General features: G+C 39.6%; 1 protein-coding gene across 4 annotated transcripts in view; it reads left to right on the forward strand.

Annotated features, from left to right (window-relative positions):
- The window catches only part of LOC113681193 (CUB and sushi domain-containing protein 1-like), a 78,127-nt gene that overhangs the window by 24,357 nt on the left and 36,640 nt on the right, over positions 1 to 17,130 (forward strand). For 3 of the 4 annotated variants that reach the window (XM_089205263.1, XM_089205260.1, XM_089205262.1), the window contains 19 exons: positions 291 to 464; positions 910 to 1,083; positions 1,814 to 1,987; positions 2,700 to 2,873; positions 3,275 to 3,448; positions 4,978 to 5,151; positions 5,593 to 5,766; positions 5,909 to 6,082; positions 6,197 to 6,373; positions 6,558 to 6,734; positions 7,199 to 7,372; positions 12,236 to 12,409; positions 12,958 to 13,131; positions 13,568 to 13,741; positions 14,301 to 14,474; positions 14,702 to 14,875; positions 15,146 to 15,319; positions 16,154 to 16,327; positions 16,661 to 16,834. In XM_089205263.1, coding sequence (XP_089061389.1) covers positions 291 to 464; positions 910 to 1,083; positions 1,814 to 1,987; positions 2,700 to 2,873; positions 3,275 to 3,448; positions 4,978 to 5,151; positions 5,593 to 5,766; positions 5,909 to 6,082; positions 6,197 to 6,373; positions 6,558 to 6,734; positions 7,199 to 7,372; positions 12,236 to 12,409; positions 12,958 to 13,131; positions 13,568 to 13,741; positions 14,301 to 14,474; positions 14,702 to 14,875; positions 15,146 to 15,319; positions 16,154 to 16,327; positions 16,661 to 16,834 — 3,312 coding nt within the window. The remainder of the gene's footprint in view (positions 1 to 290; positions 465 to 909; positions 1,084 to 1,813; positions 1,988 to 2,699; positions 2,874 to 3,274; positions 3,449 to 4,977; positions 5,152 to 5,592; positions 5,767 to 5,908; positions 6,083 to 6,196; positions 6,374 to 6,557; positions 6,735 to 7,198; positions 7,373 to 12,235; positions 12,410 to 12,957; positions 13,132 to 13,567; positions 13,742 to 14,300; positions 14,475 to 14,701; positions 14,876 to 15,145; positions 15,320 to 16,153; positions 16,328 to 16,660; positions 16,835 to 17,130) is intronic. The other variant, XM_089205261.1, reaches the window with a different exon arrangement.

The raw sequence follows: 17,130 nt of genomic DNA on the forward strand, positions 1-17,130 counted from the left end.
GGCGATATAAGCTTGATTTTCCAGTGTCTGAGCTATAAAATAGGATAAATGGAAGCATACAGACAGATGTTAAGCTTTTGTAATCGGCGTGGTACAAAGAAAAAAGTTCGAAGACTCCCGAGAGCATTCGTTTATCACATTTTGCGATGTAGCGGGGAAAGGGAAGGGAAGGGAGGGTGGGAGAGGAAGGGAAGGGAGGGTGGGATGGGGGTAGGAGGGAAGGAGGGGGAGGGCTCTGAAGGAGGTTAATTACATCAGATTCGCTCATTAATTTCACGTTTCTTGTGAAGCTGTTGACTGTGGGAGCCTCGATCCTCCCAAGAACGGCTCTTTAATCGTAAAAGAAACTACTTACCCAAACCATGCGGAGATCAGGTGCGATGAAGGATTCACCCTGCTCGGACCACGAAGACGAACATGTCAAGCGAACGGAACGTGGAGTGGAAATATAACGGAATGTAAAGGTGATTAACTTTACTTTGTTTGAGCAGATATTTGTCCTTTTCTATTAAAAGAAAAATTATCCATTTCACTGAGAACGAATTGACCCCTTAACAATATCAAATGCACCTACTCTTTAAATCGTGCAAAAATTTCAGGTACGGAAGTGTAATGTAAAATATGTCTTGTCCCGGATTGAGCGCAAGTCCTGTCTTTATGAGCTCGAGCGCTTTATGTCTGATTGGGTTTGTCTCGACAATATCAAGTTATTTCATATTGCGGTGGGAGATTTAAGTGAGTTCAATGATTGTGTGTCCCAACAAACTTTTATCAATGAAGTTACTTTGCTAGTGCCTCTCACTAAATGGCTGTCTGTCGTGAAGCCAAACTTCTCTGTGATAAATTCTTGAGGTCTGATCAATTAAATTAAATAGAGAAATCTTTGAACTTTAACTTTCGAATCTTTAGCGGTTGACTGTGGTGCTTTATCCGTCCCTACGAATGGTTCTTCCATTGGCACCGAAACGAAATTTCCTAACAAGATAAGATTCCGTTGCGACACTGGATTCGATCTGGTTGGGTCCTCTGTAAGGATGTGCATGGCTGACAAGAGCTGGAATGGCGTAAAGACAGTTTGTAAAGGTAATCTCCCTCAACGATATTAATGAAGAAAAAAAAAAGCAATTTAGTAGGCCCCTTATGGCCTTTAAAAGGTCTTTTTAGAACACGAGTATCAGATCAAGCGAATGGAATCTCAGGCTTTTAATCATGAAGAACCAAGAGTTTATTTACCAACACATAGGGTGGGATTCTGGGCCAGATTGACCTATTTTGTCCATTTACCGCAGAAGGAAAGGTTGGCTCCTCCGCTGAATCTCCTATGTACTCAGTTTGTTTTATCCAGGCAATTATGCCAAGGTGTATTGGAGAACCCGTAGCGGCTTTTTTTCTAACTACCTATTTTTGATGATGGAAACCCGAGTTCAGCGTGACAGTCATTGGACTATCGTTACGTGTCTTTTAAGGCTAGAGCGCTGTGGGTTTGAAATGTGATCATGTGTGTAAGCAATTTAATTAAAACATCTCGACCATTCTATTATGTAAAAACCCACTGATATGGGAACTTTCTAAGTTTCGAGTTTTTTGGGGTTTATTTCACTGACTTACCATGAAATATTTGTAATTCCTTCTCAGTTGATTTAACGCAATCTGTTGAAGCAGAGAACTAAAAAGAATATGAAAATGTTAACCTCCAGTCCTTCTAACTCGGGGTTTTAACCCAGTTTCAAACTCGTCCATTGACAAATGGATGTATCGTCTTTGTTCTTCGACCAACTTTAATTGCTGTTTATCAATTGTACTTTCATCCAAGCCGTGGACTGTGGGAAGCTTCCTCATCCCGCGAACGGCTCAGTGATAGGGAAAGAGACAACCTTCCCGAACGAAGTGGAAATCAGCTGTGACAAAGGTTTTATTTTACGTGGATCACACCGTAGGAAATGTAAAGCAGACAGAAATTGGAGCGGAGACACTACAGTCTGTGAAGGTGATAAAAGCGATGAGTATAATCAGTTTCTATACTTTTGCAAACAGCTTTAAATGACAATTAAATTTTGTTATTTATAAAAAAATATGTAATTGTGAAATTGTTGTCTTTTATGCTATTATTTTTGTCCGTCCGTCCGTCAGAACTTCCCTTTGTTTGTCCGTCTGTCCGTCTGTCCGTCCGTCCGTCAGTCCGTCCGCTCGTCACTATCTACGTTTCCAAACTTTCGTTGGGCTGTTAAATTATTTATCCGTTGTTTCTTTTATACGCACTCGGTTCAACGGTATTTCTACTGTCTCTTTTTGAAGTCACTGATTGCTCCGCCTTTCGTTCTAAATTTTCTTCAGCATATGAATGCATTTTGAATGCGCACCGCAGCTATTGCATTTGCAGCAAGTAACGTTGTGTAACTTGTCTTAAACTTAAAATTAAACGATTCAACCATGTTTTATTTAAAACTAACTAACTTAATAAGAATCATTGCTCATTCCTTGAAAACAATAAAACGTAAAAAACAGCATTTAATGTTTCGCTTTAACGAGGCCAGTCCTGGTTGTAAATTTCGCCAGCTGGACAGCTTTATTTTGGAGGCCAAAGCTTTCCTCTGACGCTACTACATTCGTGCATTTACGACGTCAGTTATTCGTTGTTAACTGGCACTGTCTTGGAGTGGAGTTCTTTTGCTTTTGAAGCTTGTTCTCTCATTTTGAAGCCATCAACTGCGGCAAGCCAACACTGCCAGACCATGGGTCCGTCTCAGGAGTATCTACTAGATACCCTCACTCAATAACGTTTACTTGCATTATCGGATACGAAATCTATGGGTCTGTTGTGAGAAGATGCCAAGCTAATGGGACATGGAGTGGAAGTAAAACTACCTGTAAACGTAAGATACACTGTATTTTTTTCGTTCCTCTTTTTCCATAACTCGCTCCTCCAAGTGAAGCACAGCAGATGTATATTTGGTCAACCTTATCGGACTTTTTTCTCCGCGTAAAAGGATTTCCCTCAGTTAGGTCTTTTTTCTTAATCTTTATTTCAAGAAACCAGTTGGATGTGTTGTACTTAGCGACAGTTTCCTATTAGGTACAAAAAAAGGCATGAAGACATGAAACAAATTAGCCAATCTATAATGCAAATACTAGATAAGCCGAATTTCAGTTCCGGGAAGCGTCTTTAAAGCGGCTATTCTTGTCTTTAATAAGAACTGGTAACAAATTATTTAATGTCTCCGTGAATCTAGTGTATGTCTCAAATCCAAATCCATTTTTTTCAACTGTCTTCTAGCGGTTGACTGTGGGCTCCTTCAGAGACCGAACAATGGTACTAAGGTCGGCAATAAAACAACTTTCTTAAATGAAGTCAGTTTCTTTTGCAACAAGGGATTTTATATGTTGGGATCCTCAAAGAGAACTTGTCAGGCTGATAAGCAATGGAGTGGAGTCAAGACTTTCTGTAGAGGTAAGGCAAAAACATGATTCCTGATTGCCTCATTTCCTATTCCAGAGTATTGCGTTTCCAACAAACCAATTAGAGGGCTTTTCGACTGAGTGTCTTAGAACCAAAACGAAAACAATTATAACAGCCAATCATAGCAAGGGTAAATATCACCAGGAGCCAATGAGACCTCGAATTAAAAAAAAGGCAAGAAGCGCGGGAAAACGCGTGTGACAAAGTTGCGATTGATTTTAGCTTTGAATGTGATCGGTCGAGTTAGTGGCGCAAGTTTTCTAAACCAATCACATAAAGGAATAAGCAAAAATCAAATCAAACCCGAACTACTTCCAACGCTCAATTGAAAATTGCGCCATCAGAAATAAGAGAAATCGTGTACTCGCGATTATTTTGTGCGAAAGTTTTGAAGCTTCAAGTGTGCGACTTGAAAGCGGTAGCGCTTAGAAATAAGACATGGCAAAAATCGCACTTTGTTAAAGAACTTATGAACGTATTTCCTGTGACATGGCTCAACAACAAAGAAATAAATAGTGTTGAAACTAGAGTCCGGGATTGCCGTGTGAATGATGAAATAATCTCGCATTCTTCAAGACCTATCGCGTGACTCAACGCGACACAAACACGCGACGCTTTTAGCAGTAACTTTGCCCGCAATTCACCCAACCAGCGATATTCCCCAATAACAAGCCTGACTGTTGGAAACCTGTCAGCCAAAGCAGTGGCTTGAGATACCTTTTTTCAACAGAAATAACAAGAAAATGAGTTATTTTGTCGGGATAAAGAAGGGGTGAAGTTTCCTCTTCTCCATCGGCGATTTTGCAGACATCTGGTCGGGGCATCCGGGCTCATGTTCATTGTGTATAAAATTTGAACATTGAAAGATTTTAGCGAAGTTGGCACAACGGAATAAAATCAAGCAAATTGAACGTAGGCGTTAATATAGACACGAGGTAGGCACCTTAAAGCAATTAGGAGAAGCTTTGAGATATCAAGGACTATTCGTTCGTTGGACACTATGTCGGTAAATCGTCTGCTCAACCACCAAATAATTACGCAACATCGATACTTATTTGGAGGTCGGCAAGTACCGGGTGTGGTACTTCTTTTGCGCTTTCCTTTGCTGATTTTCTTTAAGCTGTAAAATATTGTAAGAGGTGTCTTCTCCTTGTTTTGGCCAACTGTATCAACTACTGTAAGATATGTTACTCTTTCAAAGTCCTCAGATTTTCTTTCCACACTTAAAATCTATCAAGTGAAGTTATTGATCAGGGACAAGTAGCCAGAAATTTATGTAGCTGCTATTTCCTTGACTTCATTTCGCGGGAAATTTAAATGTGCAAACACGTGAATTTATCTGCCAAGTATGACCAATTTGGATATAGCTCAAATAGCTAAATCATGCTTTGTAAGTAGCATATGCATGTGGGCAGCATAATTACACTTTTCCTTAGACATCCACTGACAGGCATGAAACCAGATTACCATTACTGGTGTGTTACCAAGGTGTTAAATATACATTCTCTATTTTCTTGCAGCGGTTGACTGTGGTTCCTTAATTGTTCCAAAAAATGGCAGCAAGCTTGGACAGGAAACAACATATCCTAATTTTATCAAATTTAGCTGTGATGAAGGGTTCATCTTGTTGGGATCGACAGTAAGGACCTGTTTGGCAAATGGATCTTGGAGTGGTATGCAAACACTTTGCCAAGGTAACAGAAAGTTTTGCTGTATACATTTTGCTATGTGTAAGACTAAGGTCATTAATGGCAACTTAAGAAGGTCATGGGTCCTATACAGTCTACTACTGAAGTCAAGTAAATTTCTCCTGATTATTTACCCACAGAGCTTGTTTGAACTCTCCAATCAGTTTCTAGGTCCATTTTTCATGTTTCTTATTCTTTTTCCCCCAAAATGAAGACAAAATGTCAAATGATTCTCGTAGATGTCTATCTATGACCCAAATTCTTTCTTCTTCATTATTTTCTCTCTAAGTTGACAATTAGCTATCATTGCTCAGTAATCAGATCTTGTGAAAGGGACAGTCTCTTTGGTGTGGGTGTAATGCAGGTTGAGTTTTGATTACTGTTATAGCTTTTCTACCATATTGAGAGCAATTGTATCTTATATAATTTGAATTTATTTTTGTATAGCTAAAGACTGTGGGCCCATTCAAGCACCAAGGAATGGAACTAAACATGGAAGTCAGACCACTTATCTGAACAAAATTTTGTTCACTTGCGACAATGGGTTTAATTTGATTGGCTCAAATGAGAGACAGTGTACATCAGATGGAGTTTGGAGTGGTGCTGAAACTTTGTGTGAAGGTGAGATGATACTTGAGGTTTGACATTTGTTATACCAAGGATTGTTGAATTTCATCTTGACCTTTTCTATATTCCACTGAATTAGGATCTATTTTGGAGTCAAAATTTGGTAACTGAACTGCATGCATCCTTTCCTTCTTAGCCAAAGACTGTGGACCAATACGCACACCCATAAATGGCACCAAACATGGTACAAAAACCACTTACCCAAGCAGGGTCACAGTTACCTGTAACAGTGGCTTTCATTTAAGAGGTTCATCTGAACGGGAATGCATGTCGGATGGTGTGTGGAGTGGAGTTGAAGCATATTGTGAAGGTAAGGAAATGAAATTTGCAAAGAAAGTGGTTGTTTTCTATTCGTGGGAATTTCATCATCATTTGACCTAAAAATGGTATCTTGAATCTTGCTTGTACATCATTTTTTGTGCAGCTAAAGACTGTGGCTCGCTTGAGATTCCCACAAATGGATCCTTAGTTGGACTGACCCTGACAACTTTTCCAAACTCCTTGACCTTTGCTTGTGATGATGGGTTTGAACTGAAAGGATCTGTAGTAAGATATTGTCAAGCAAATGCATTGTGGAGTGGTAATAAAACCTTTTGTCAAGGTGAGAAAGTTCATTCATTAAGCTAACTGCATGGACATTTTACATATAACTTTACTCTAACCATTTGTTATTAACATACCATAAATTGCATTTGTTGTACAAAACTGTGTGTGCCTACACCCATGCCCAACATGCCTTTTTTTTATTTTAATTAAATATCATGTTTCTTTTATTTTTGGGTTAGCTAAAGATTGTGGACCAATTGAATCACCAACCAATGGATCCCTTTTTTTTGGAGACAGAACAACTTATCCTCACATAGTGCTGTTCAGTTGTGACAAGGGGTTTCTGCTGAAAGGATCAAACCTCAGACGTTGCACCTCAGAAGGTGTTTGGAGTGGAATGCCAGCCTCGTGTGAAGGTACATTTACTGTGATAGTTAACATGTGAGGTAACACAATTGGCAGCAATTGGCAGCAATATGAATACAGGGGACATTTTTTTTGTCAACAGGACATGAGCAATGAGATCTAATTTGACAAGCAGGGGCCTCACATGTATTATTTTTACAATCTGCACCAAGAGAAACCTTATTCTAGGCATATATTTCTTAGCTTTACAATTGCTTCTCTTGGTGAAGGTTTTCTCTGATCTATTACCTTCTAGTTTTTTTTTTAGCATGACCTGGCTGACATAACATCTGAAACACATCTAAAGAATTTTAGATGGCTCATTAAACCTTAACAATTATTAAATGGATATCCAAACTTTCTAACGACTTGCTTTTTTTGGTCAAATCATATTTGGTTATGGCCACAATTATACAAAATTCAATAAAAGATATCATATTTGCCTTTTTTTCCTCATTTGTTGCAAACATCAAAGCCAGGGACTGTGGTCCACTTCCTTTCCTATTGAATGGAACTGCCATTGGGCAAAGGACGGTTTATCCTAATGAAATAATATTTAACTGTGATGCTGGATTCAACTTGGTTGGCTCAAGGATAAGGAGATGTCAGTCCACTGGAATTTGGAGTGGAAAGCAAACTTCCTGCCAAGGTAGTAATTTTTCCATGATACACTCTAATAAAAATTATTACATCTTTAACTTAAGTTCACCACAGAGAACCCCATTTTCTACAATTCACACCAGCCAATGCTATTCCATCCAACTTGAATCAAATTCATCCAATCTAGTCCAGAACATCCCAGTTCTCCCAAACTGATCCAAATCCCACCCCTGTCTCCCTGAGTCATTCCAATTCAACCCAAATCATCCCAATCTACCTTAATCCTTACAAATCCATGTAAAATCTGCCCTGGCCTACCCATCCCATTTCACCTCAGTCCACACCAGTCTAGCTTAATCTGCTCAATTTTTTGTTAAATCCTTTTCTAGTATTTACTATCCACTTCATTCCCCTCTTATTTATTCTAGTCTTAGCTAATCAAACCCAATCTGCTCAATTAGGGACCAATCCACTCCGAGTCCTTTTATCCTCTTCAGTCCTCTAAAATTTACCTTTTATAGGCCAGTGTACTTCAATCCCCTTTCACTGCACTCAAATACACTCCAGTCTTCTTCAGTCCAGTCCATTATGCCCCAATCCACCCTTCTCTATACCCATTAAACTAAATCTGACTAAATATTATTCAGTGTGCCCCAATCCAATCCAACCCAACCCATTCCCGTCTAGTGCAATCCAATCCAATCCATTTGAATCCTTTCCACTCATATCAGTCTTAAACCGTCTTGCTTCACTTTATTGGTCATGAAACCCCAAGAAAAGTATTGAAATTCGCCTTAAGAGAGTAAACCCATGATCACCTCACATTGTATTGCCAGGTTGTGACATCTTATAGTATATCAAATGAATACTTATCAACAAATTTAGTTGAGGTGCTACGTAGTGCCTTTTTAGGCACTACGTAGCACCTCAACTAAATTTGAATTAAATTTTTTAAATTAAATTAAATTTAAATTTTTAAATTTTTTCTACACAAAAGATTCAACTTAAGATTATGATTGGTTGATACCCATAGATCATTGATATGTCAGTCATAGTCACAAATGTGGGTCAGTGACTTGCTACACATTGATATTAAAGTGGAGTGGTTTTGGAATTGCTAATATGTATAGGTTCAGGAGCGCTTTTTTACCAATATATCCAGAAATACTCAAGCAAATATTATAATCTTTTGATAGGGAGGGGAGTAACTTTTGAAGTTACTTAATGTGGAATAATTGCAATTGGTTAAACGGTTACCACAGCAATGGTTGTTAAGGAAACCAAGATAAACATTTTTTGTGAAATATAGTTAAAACGACATTTAAATTATCATTTCTTATCGTTCTGTGATAAAAAAGAACGATCATAATCGTTTTGGGTCAGTTTTTGATGTTTTTTTGCTAATTATATTTATTTATACTGACGAGAATGAACGGCAGCTGTTGTTGGCTTGAAAAATACAGTCCGTGTGAGAAATATGTCAAATAAAGACAATTGAGAATGAGTTGAGGTTGGTTATGATGTAGAAGTTGCATTAGCCAACCAGTATCCAATCTCCTACATTTACGTAACCTGCAAAGATAGTCAAATGCTCATTGACCCCCATATCGATAACAAATGTCTAGCGATCGGTAGGTCTTATCAGAGCTCACTGACTCCCCGATCGACCAACAAAAGTCTTGCGATCGATAGCTCTTATTAGAGCTCTTTGACTCCCCGATCTACCAACAAATCTCTTGCGATCGGAAGCTCTTATCAGAGCTCATTGACTCCCCGATCGACAACAAATGTGTTTTGGTCGGTAGCTCTTATCAGAGCCATTAAATCCCCGATCAACCAACAAATGTCTTACAATCGAGATTTCTTATCAGAGCTCATTGACTCCCCGATCGATAACAAATGTCTTTTGATCAGTAGCTCTTATTAGAGCTCATTGGCTCCTTCATCGACCAACAAATGTCATGCGATCGGGAGCTCTTATCAGAGCTCATTGACTCCCCGATCGACAACAAATGTGTTTTGGTCGGTAGCTCTTATCAGAGCCATTAAATCCCCGATCAACCAACAAATGTCTTACAATCGAGATTTCTTATCAGAGCTCATTGACTCCCCGATCGATAACAAATGTCTTTTGATCAGTAGCTCTTATTAGAGCTCATTGGCTCCTTCATCGACCAACAAATGTCATGCGATCGGGAGCTCTTATCAGAGCTCATTGACTCCCCGATCGACAACAAATGTGTTTTGGTCGGTAGCTCTTATCAGAGCCATTAAATCCCCGATCAACCAACAAATGTCTTACAATCGAGATTTCTTATCAGAGCTCATTGACTCCCCGATCGATAACAAATGTCTTTTGATCAGTAGCTCTTATCAGAGCCCATTTACTCCACGATCGACCAACAAATGTCTTGCGATCGGTAGCTCTTATCAGAGCCCATTGACTTCCCAATCGACCAACAAATCTCTCGCGATTGGTAGCTCTTATCAGAGCTCATTGACTCCCCGATCGACCAACAAATGTCTTGTGATCGGTAGCTCTTATTAGAGCTCTTTGACTCCCCGATCGACCGACAAATCTCTTGCGATCAGTAGCTCTTATCTGAGCTCATTGACTTCCCGATCAACCAACAAATGTCTTTTGATCGGTAGGTCTTATCAGAGGTCATTGACTCCTCGATCGACCAGCAAATGTCTTGCGATCGGTAGCTCATATCAGAGCGCATTGACTTCCTGGTCGACCAACAAATGTCATGCAATCGTGAGCTCTTATCAGAACCCATCGACTTCCCGATCGACCAATAAATGCCTTGCGATCGGTAGCTCCTATCAGCGCCCATTGATTCTACAATGGACCAAGAAATTTCATGTGTTTGGTAGCACTTATCAGAGCTTTTTGACTCCCGATCGATCAACAAATGTGCGATCGGGAGGTCTTATCAGAACTCAGTGACTCCCCGATGGAGCAAAAAATGTCGTGTGTTCGGTAGCTCTTATTAGAGCTCATTGTCTCCCCGATCGATCACAAATATCTTGCGATCGGTAGCTCTTTTCAGAGCTCCTTGACTCCCCGAGCGACCAACAAATGTCTTGCGATCGGGAGCTCTTATTAGAGCTCATTGACTTCACGATCGACCAACAAATGCTTGTGATCGGTAGCTCTTATCAGAGTTTATTGACTTCTTGATCAATAACAGATCTCATTGGCATCCCGATCGGTAACGAATGTCTTGCGATCGGTAGCTCTTATCAGAGCTCCTTGACTCCCCGATCGATGCACAAATATCTTGCGATCGGTAGCTCTTATCAGAGCTCCTTGTGTCCCTATCGACCAAAAAATTGTCATGCGATCGGGAGGTCTTATCAGAACTCAGTAACTCCCCGATCGATAATAAATATCTTGCGATCGGTAGCTCTTTTCAGAGCTTCTTGACTCCCCGATCGGTCTACAAATGTAATGCGATCGGGTGCTCTTATTAGAGCTTATTGACTTCCCGATCGACCAACAAATTTCTTGTGATCGGGGGCTCTTATCAGAGCTCATTGACTACCCCGATCGACCGACCAGTGTTTTGCGATCGTCAGCTCTTATTAGAGCTCCTTGACTCCCTTATCAACCTACAAATGTCATGTGATCGGGAGCTCTTATTAGAGCTCATTGACTTCCCGATCGATAACAAATCTCATTGACTCCCCGATCGGTAAGAAATGTCTTGCGATCGGTAGCTCTTATTAGAGCTCTTTGATTACCTGATCGACCCACAAATGTCTTGCGGTCGTAGCTCTTATCAGAGCTCGTTGACTCCCCGTTCGACCAACAAATGTCTTGCGACCAATAGCTCTTATTAGAGCTCTTAGACACCCCGATCGATTAACAAACGTCTTGCGATCGGTAGCTCTTATCAGAGCGCATTCACCCCTGATCGACCGACCCTTTTTTCGATCTGAGGCTCTTATAAGAGCTCATTGATTCCTCACTCTAATCACTGACTCCCCAATCAATCGAAGCTGTCGCCTTCGAGATGAATCTCCTGGAGCCTTGCACGCTCTGGTCTGAATAACTTTAGAAGAAGCAACACCGTGTTTATGTGGCTGCCCCCCAACAAACTTGAATTGATGTGATGACATTTGTTTCTTTTAAGTGCGGATGTTTTTGTTGAATACATCAAAGCTTGTTTCTCCCTCATGAGGTCTGAGCACAGAATGCTTTCCGCTGCAACCTCAGCAAAACTTCCATATTTGAACCTTCTTCTCTACCAATCTCTTGAAATTTCTTAGCTATTGCAGCTTGGAAGTTTAACGCACAAACAAATCATAACTGAATTTCTTTTGCCTTTGTATATAAGGCAAGGTCAGTGTTACTGTATTCTCCGAGTGAACAGCATCTGTCATTTATTTTTTCCGGAATATTCTAATATATTTCTCAAACTCTCCTTTTTTTGGTTTCCTTAGCAACCATTGCCATGGTAAACAACCGAAATAATAATCCATGAAGTATTTTTGATCGCGCTCGATTTGGTCGAAATGCATTATGTGATCGTAATATTCCCGCGCGTTGTAAAATATTGGAAGGATAATAAACAGAATAGCCTCCATTTGGCGCGAAAACACACTCAAACATTTGCCTTAGATATTTTCTGTTCCTCAAAGGTCACATAATTTATTGAGTAGTTCCGGATATATTGCTGAAAAGTTCCTGAACACACATATTTTGGTACTTCCAAAAGCATTTCACCGTCCCTGATCGCAAGTCACAAACTAACCCCGCAACACTTGTGACAACGACTAACATGGCGATGATCTCTGGGTATCAGGCCATTATGATCTAATGTCATTATAATCTGAAGAGGGGGTGCTACGAGGTCGACTTTTTCTGGCGTCTTCCTCCACCATCAATTGCCTTACCTTTAAGCGCTGGACTGTGGTCACATCAAAACGCCACAGAATGGGAGTAAATTCGGAGAGGAAACAACGTATCCTCATTCCATAAGATTTTCTTGTAACGAAGGCTTCATACTTTTGGGATCTTCTGTAAGATACTGTCTTTCCACTGGAATATGGAGTGGTCAGCAGGCTTTGTGTCAAGGTAAAAATGGCTTGTCCTGATCGTGGAGATTGGGAGTTGATAAGAATTTGAACCTTGCATTGACTGTTATTGAACTTAAAAAAATTGCATGATATTGATGAAATCTGGAGAATTTTTTGCTTAGCAGGATGTCAGATTTACTTTGTTGAATCCGGCCAAAAACCTAAGGTATCCAAATTTGACCAAAAGAATGCAAACTGTTAAGAATACCTCACAGGTCTATCTTCCAGATTAGCGGGACAAAATGTAACAGTTATCATTCTTGTCTTTTCGTTAGCAGATATCTTATTCAATAGTTTTGTCAAAGAGACTAAGAAGATATACCTCAAGCAAAAGCCATTTTGCTTAAAATGTTCGAGTTCGTGATTGGAACCAAAGACAGTGACCCACGAAGCGATCAGGCACCCTCTTGTAAAATTAGCAGAACAGATGATGATTTAAAATTCAAGTCCTTTTTCTCCAATATCAGTATGTTCTAAAAGTGTTACTGAATATTGGGCCCAAAGTTATGCCTATGTTTAAAATGGGTTATTACCGTCTAATTTTAGCCAAAGACTGCGGTCCACTTGCATTGCCGTTAAATGGATCTTCCTTTGGAAGCGACACTACCTTCCCAAATGTCATATCATTCTACTGCGATGTCGGCTTCATAATGATTGGGACACAAACAAGAAAATGTCAGGCAAACGGCAAATGGAGTGGTAACGAAACAACTTGTAGAGGTAAATAAAATGAATAAAACGTGACTCGCAGAATTTTCGGTAAGAACAGAAACCTTGTTAGTATCTGTAGAAAGGTAACTAAGGAATACGGGAATTAAAAGTAAAACCGACTTTGCACTCACATAGGTTAGTTCGTTTTCAGCCTCCAATAGATTCACTTAACTTTGGACTTTTGACGCAGTGTCACGCTTTGTTCGCTCATTCAGTTGCTAATTTTGTATGAAAGATATTTAGAGACTTGTTCGAATTTCAAACAGCTTCTCGAGAGGGATTGTCGTAAGAAAGGTATTGAAATGCAACTAAACCACAAACATGAGTTGTCCTTCTTTTTCAGAAATCTCTCTCTTAACTAGAAATCAATTTTTTTGTTACCAAATGTTTCTTCTTTTAAAGGTAACAGTACACAGTTCACAATTTTTCATTTTAATTTTTCCAGCTGTTGAATGCGGTTCCCTAGCGATGCCAACGAATGGTTCTACGTATGGCGAACTTACTACTTATCCCAATAAGGTGTACTTCAATTGCGATGAGGGATTTGTCCTCCAAGGATCTTCTATAAGAGTTTGCATGGCAAATGGATCTTGGAGTGGAACTGAGACTCTCTGTGAAGGTGAGTTGGATAGTTAAAGAACGTCTTCACCAATTCTTGTCAAGTCTGTCGTTCTAAGTTCGGATCAGTCGTCTCTAATAACAACCATTATTATATCGCTGGCAGTGCCCGTGGGCAATATGAAGCAAATCCTGTGTTCTGATCGAGATTGCCTACCCTGATCCCACGCAAGAAAAAGGAAATTAGTTGGAACGGACAAACAAAGTTCGTAATTTTTGGACAACTTCTGCCTTAGATTCACAAAACGCGGCAACCGTGATTGTTTCATTTCACTGTGGTACTTGTAGCGCAAAATTGTAAAACAATAGAGGTACTTTAAGTGTAATAAATTGTCAAATATTCTGCGGTAAAAATTGCTTTGATAGTGGTCAACTTTTATCCCAAAGATCTGCACCTTTTTTTAATCTTTTTTACTGGAATTGTCTTGTGGTAATGGCGACACTAAATACTCAGGGATGCGTTTTATGGAAGTGAAAAATACTAGAGGAAAATCTTGCTAATGAAACATGTGGAGCTAGTTGGTAAGGTGTAGGATAACTGTTAACTTTCTTGTCCTTAGCTATTAACTGCGGTGAATTAGCTGTTCCGCAAAATGGAACGTTGCAGGGATCTGCCACTACCTTCCCGAATGGAGTTGATTTTTCTTGCGACGAGGGCTTTGTGCTCGAAGGATCTGATTTCAGAAGGTGCCAAGCCAATGGAACATGGAGTGGAGGGAACACGTATTGCAGAGGTAATGAAAACACACACAAGGGCACTGAGCTGTAAGAAAACATTCCGCGAAATTCATATAAGTTATCCTTACTCGCCTCGCCTTACCTCCCCTCCCCTCCCTTCCGTCGTAGGCTTCGGCATCATTTCTCCGACCTTAATTCGTTTACATATTTCTCGCGTACATAAGTATTATTTCATTTTGTCAAAAAGATGAAGATCCATCACTAATTAATTCCCCACTTGTAGCTAAAGATTGTGGAAAATTACCTTTTCCAATGAATGGTTCAGTTTTTGGAAGTCAAACTACTTTTCCAAACAAGCTACAATTCTCATGTGACAACGGCTTTGACCTGATTGGGTCCACTGTCAGGAGGTGTGAGGCAGACGGGATGTGGAGTGGACAACAAACAGCTTGTCGAGGTAAAAGAAACGATAATATTTTATCATCATTTGGCTGAAATGAGTGCTTTAAAAGACTACATTTCTTAATGCAGGTATTCATTAATTAACTGATATTAGTTTAATTTTACCCATCGTATCAACACAAATATTGTCGGGGAGACCAACAGTGTTGAAGGCAAACAGTGAATGACACAATAACACCACTCCGTTTGCGCACGGCAATTGTATTTTGTTATTATCATTATTTTTTTAAAATTTGCTACTGTTTTCTTTTCTTATATCTCACAGCTGTTGATTGTGGACCATTGCCTTTACTTCTAAATGGCACCTATCTAGGAAATTTGACCACGTATCCAAATGAGGTGTTATCATTCTGCGATGAGGGGTTTTTGTTAAGAGGTTCAGCACGAAGATTCTGCCAGGCGAACAGAACTTGGAGCGGCATCCAAACAACATGTGCAGGTAAAGAGATCTGAGGCGTGTTCGACTAAGAAGCAGAAGGCAAAAAAAAATTCTGTGAGGATTTGGACAACAGACCCTCTGATTTCGCGATCTTACGATCTGCTCATTGAGCTTCAGGGAACTCGTTGATGAGGCCACATCTAGGTCCATGACGTTCGTGACAATTTCTTAGGGACTTTTGAAATAATTTTTTGTTTTACATTCAGCGACCATCTTTTATACTACACGGGACCTTCTTAGATGCTATCAGTATGCAAGGGGCTTGTTCTTAATATGACTGGTTCACCACAGAGTTTTCACAAATCCTCTGCAGAAATGGTTTTCTTTTTTCTCTCATTAGCGACAAATGCCTTACGTATTTCGTTATTCGACAACTGAGCTGAAGAATTAATTTTGTACGAATTGTGTTCTCTTTTTTTAGCCCATTACGGAATTTATTTTAAAACCAAACAGCTTTTCAAGACTGTTCATTATCGTACCAATTGCATTGAAAGAGTAAAGGTAGTGCATATGTAGATTCCATTGGCCGTGGGTCTTAGTTATGCTTGTTTTTATTCCTTCTCTGTGGGATTATCTGTGGGTCCTCCAGTTTTATTTTCCTTACAAAATCTTGCGCTCTAAACTCCCAGTTGATGATTTGAATGACTGTAAACTTACAGCTTATTGAAATAGGAACACTTTTAACGAAAGGGCTGTAATATATTTATTGGTTGGTGGAATTGCTCTTTTGGCCTGACTGTTTAAATGCAAATCTTGACATATCATATTTTTGCCTTCAATCAAATTTCCGTATTTATGCATATTCACTATATACACATGTTTTTAATCTATCAGCGGTTGATTGTGGACCTCTACCTGTTCTTATCAATGGTTCTTCTTACGGATCGCTGACCTATTTTCCGAATTCGATACAATTTTCTTGTGATTCTGGATTTCTTTTGAGAGGCTCATCAGGGAGAAGTTGTTTACCTACTGGTTTGTGGAGTGGAAGCAATACCACCTGTGAAGGTCAGCTATTAGTAAAGTGGAGTTTGTTTTTACATTTTCTACAATTCCTTTCCAGTTGATCGAACCATTGAATAGCATTGAGTACTCTGCAAGACGCAGACGTACAAGATGTATCAAGAACGTACTACCAGAAGATGGAACTTATGAAAAAGTGACATCAATCTCGCCTAAAACGCACCAAGCGAACTCAGCGGAACTCCCGCTGGAGCTGCTGCATTTGTTGGCTATTGCTAAGAAAATGGCGTTCTGTCATGACATCACTGCTTACGCGTAGTTTCCCAGTTTTGTACTCAAGTGTTGATTATATTTTATCTCGACTTATCTGTTTTCTAGCAATTGATTGCGGAACACTTGCTGTGCCTGTTAATGGGAGTTTTAAGGGAACCAGGACTTATTTTCCGAACGTATTACAGTTTTCTTGCGATGAAGGCTTTATCCTGGGCGGGGCTACAGAAAGGCAATGTTTAGCCGACGGTTCATGGAGCGGAAATGACACATCATGCAAAGGTTTGATTGTACAAAAAAAAAAGAAAAAAAGAATTAACGAAACTAAATGCTTATAGTTGTTGGTCGTAGCTGGGAGAACACCTTTTTCGCGTCAATTTTGCCACATTTGCGTAGTGATTATTTTTTTTCATCGTTATTCTATGGATGTCCTATCTAGGAAAGTTATCAGAAAATATGTAGAATTATAAAACTAATACCACATCCGTAAAGATTAATAGCTCAGGCATGTTCCATTTGCTCTGAAACAAACAAACAAGGATAACAACAACAGTTTTTAATTTAGATATGTGGTATTC

This window comes from Pocillopora damicornis, chromosome 4, assembly GCF_964200805.1.
Source record: "Pocillopora damicornis chromosome 4, jaPocDami1.2, whole genome shotgun sequence".
In the NCBI taxonomy this organism is placed as follows: Eukaryota; Metazoa; Cnidaria; class Anthozoa; order Scleractinia; family Pocilloporidae; genus Pocillopora; species Pocillopora damicornis.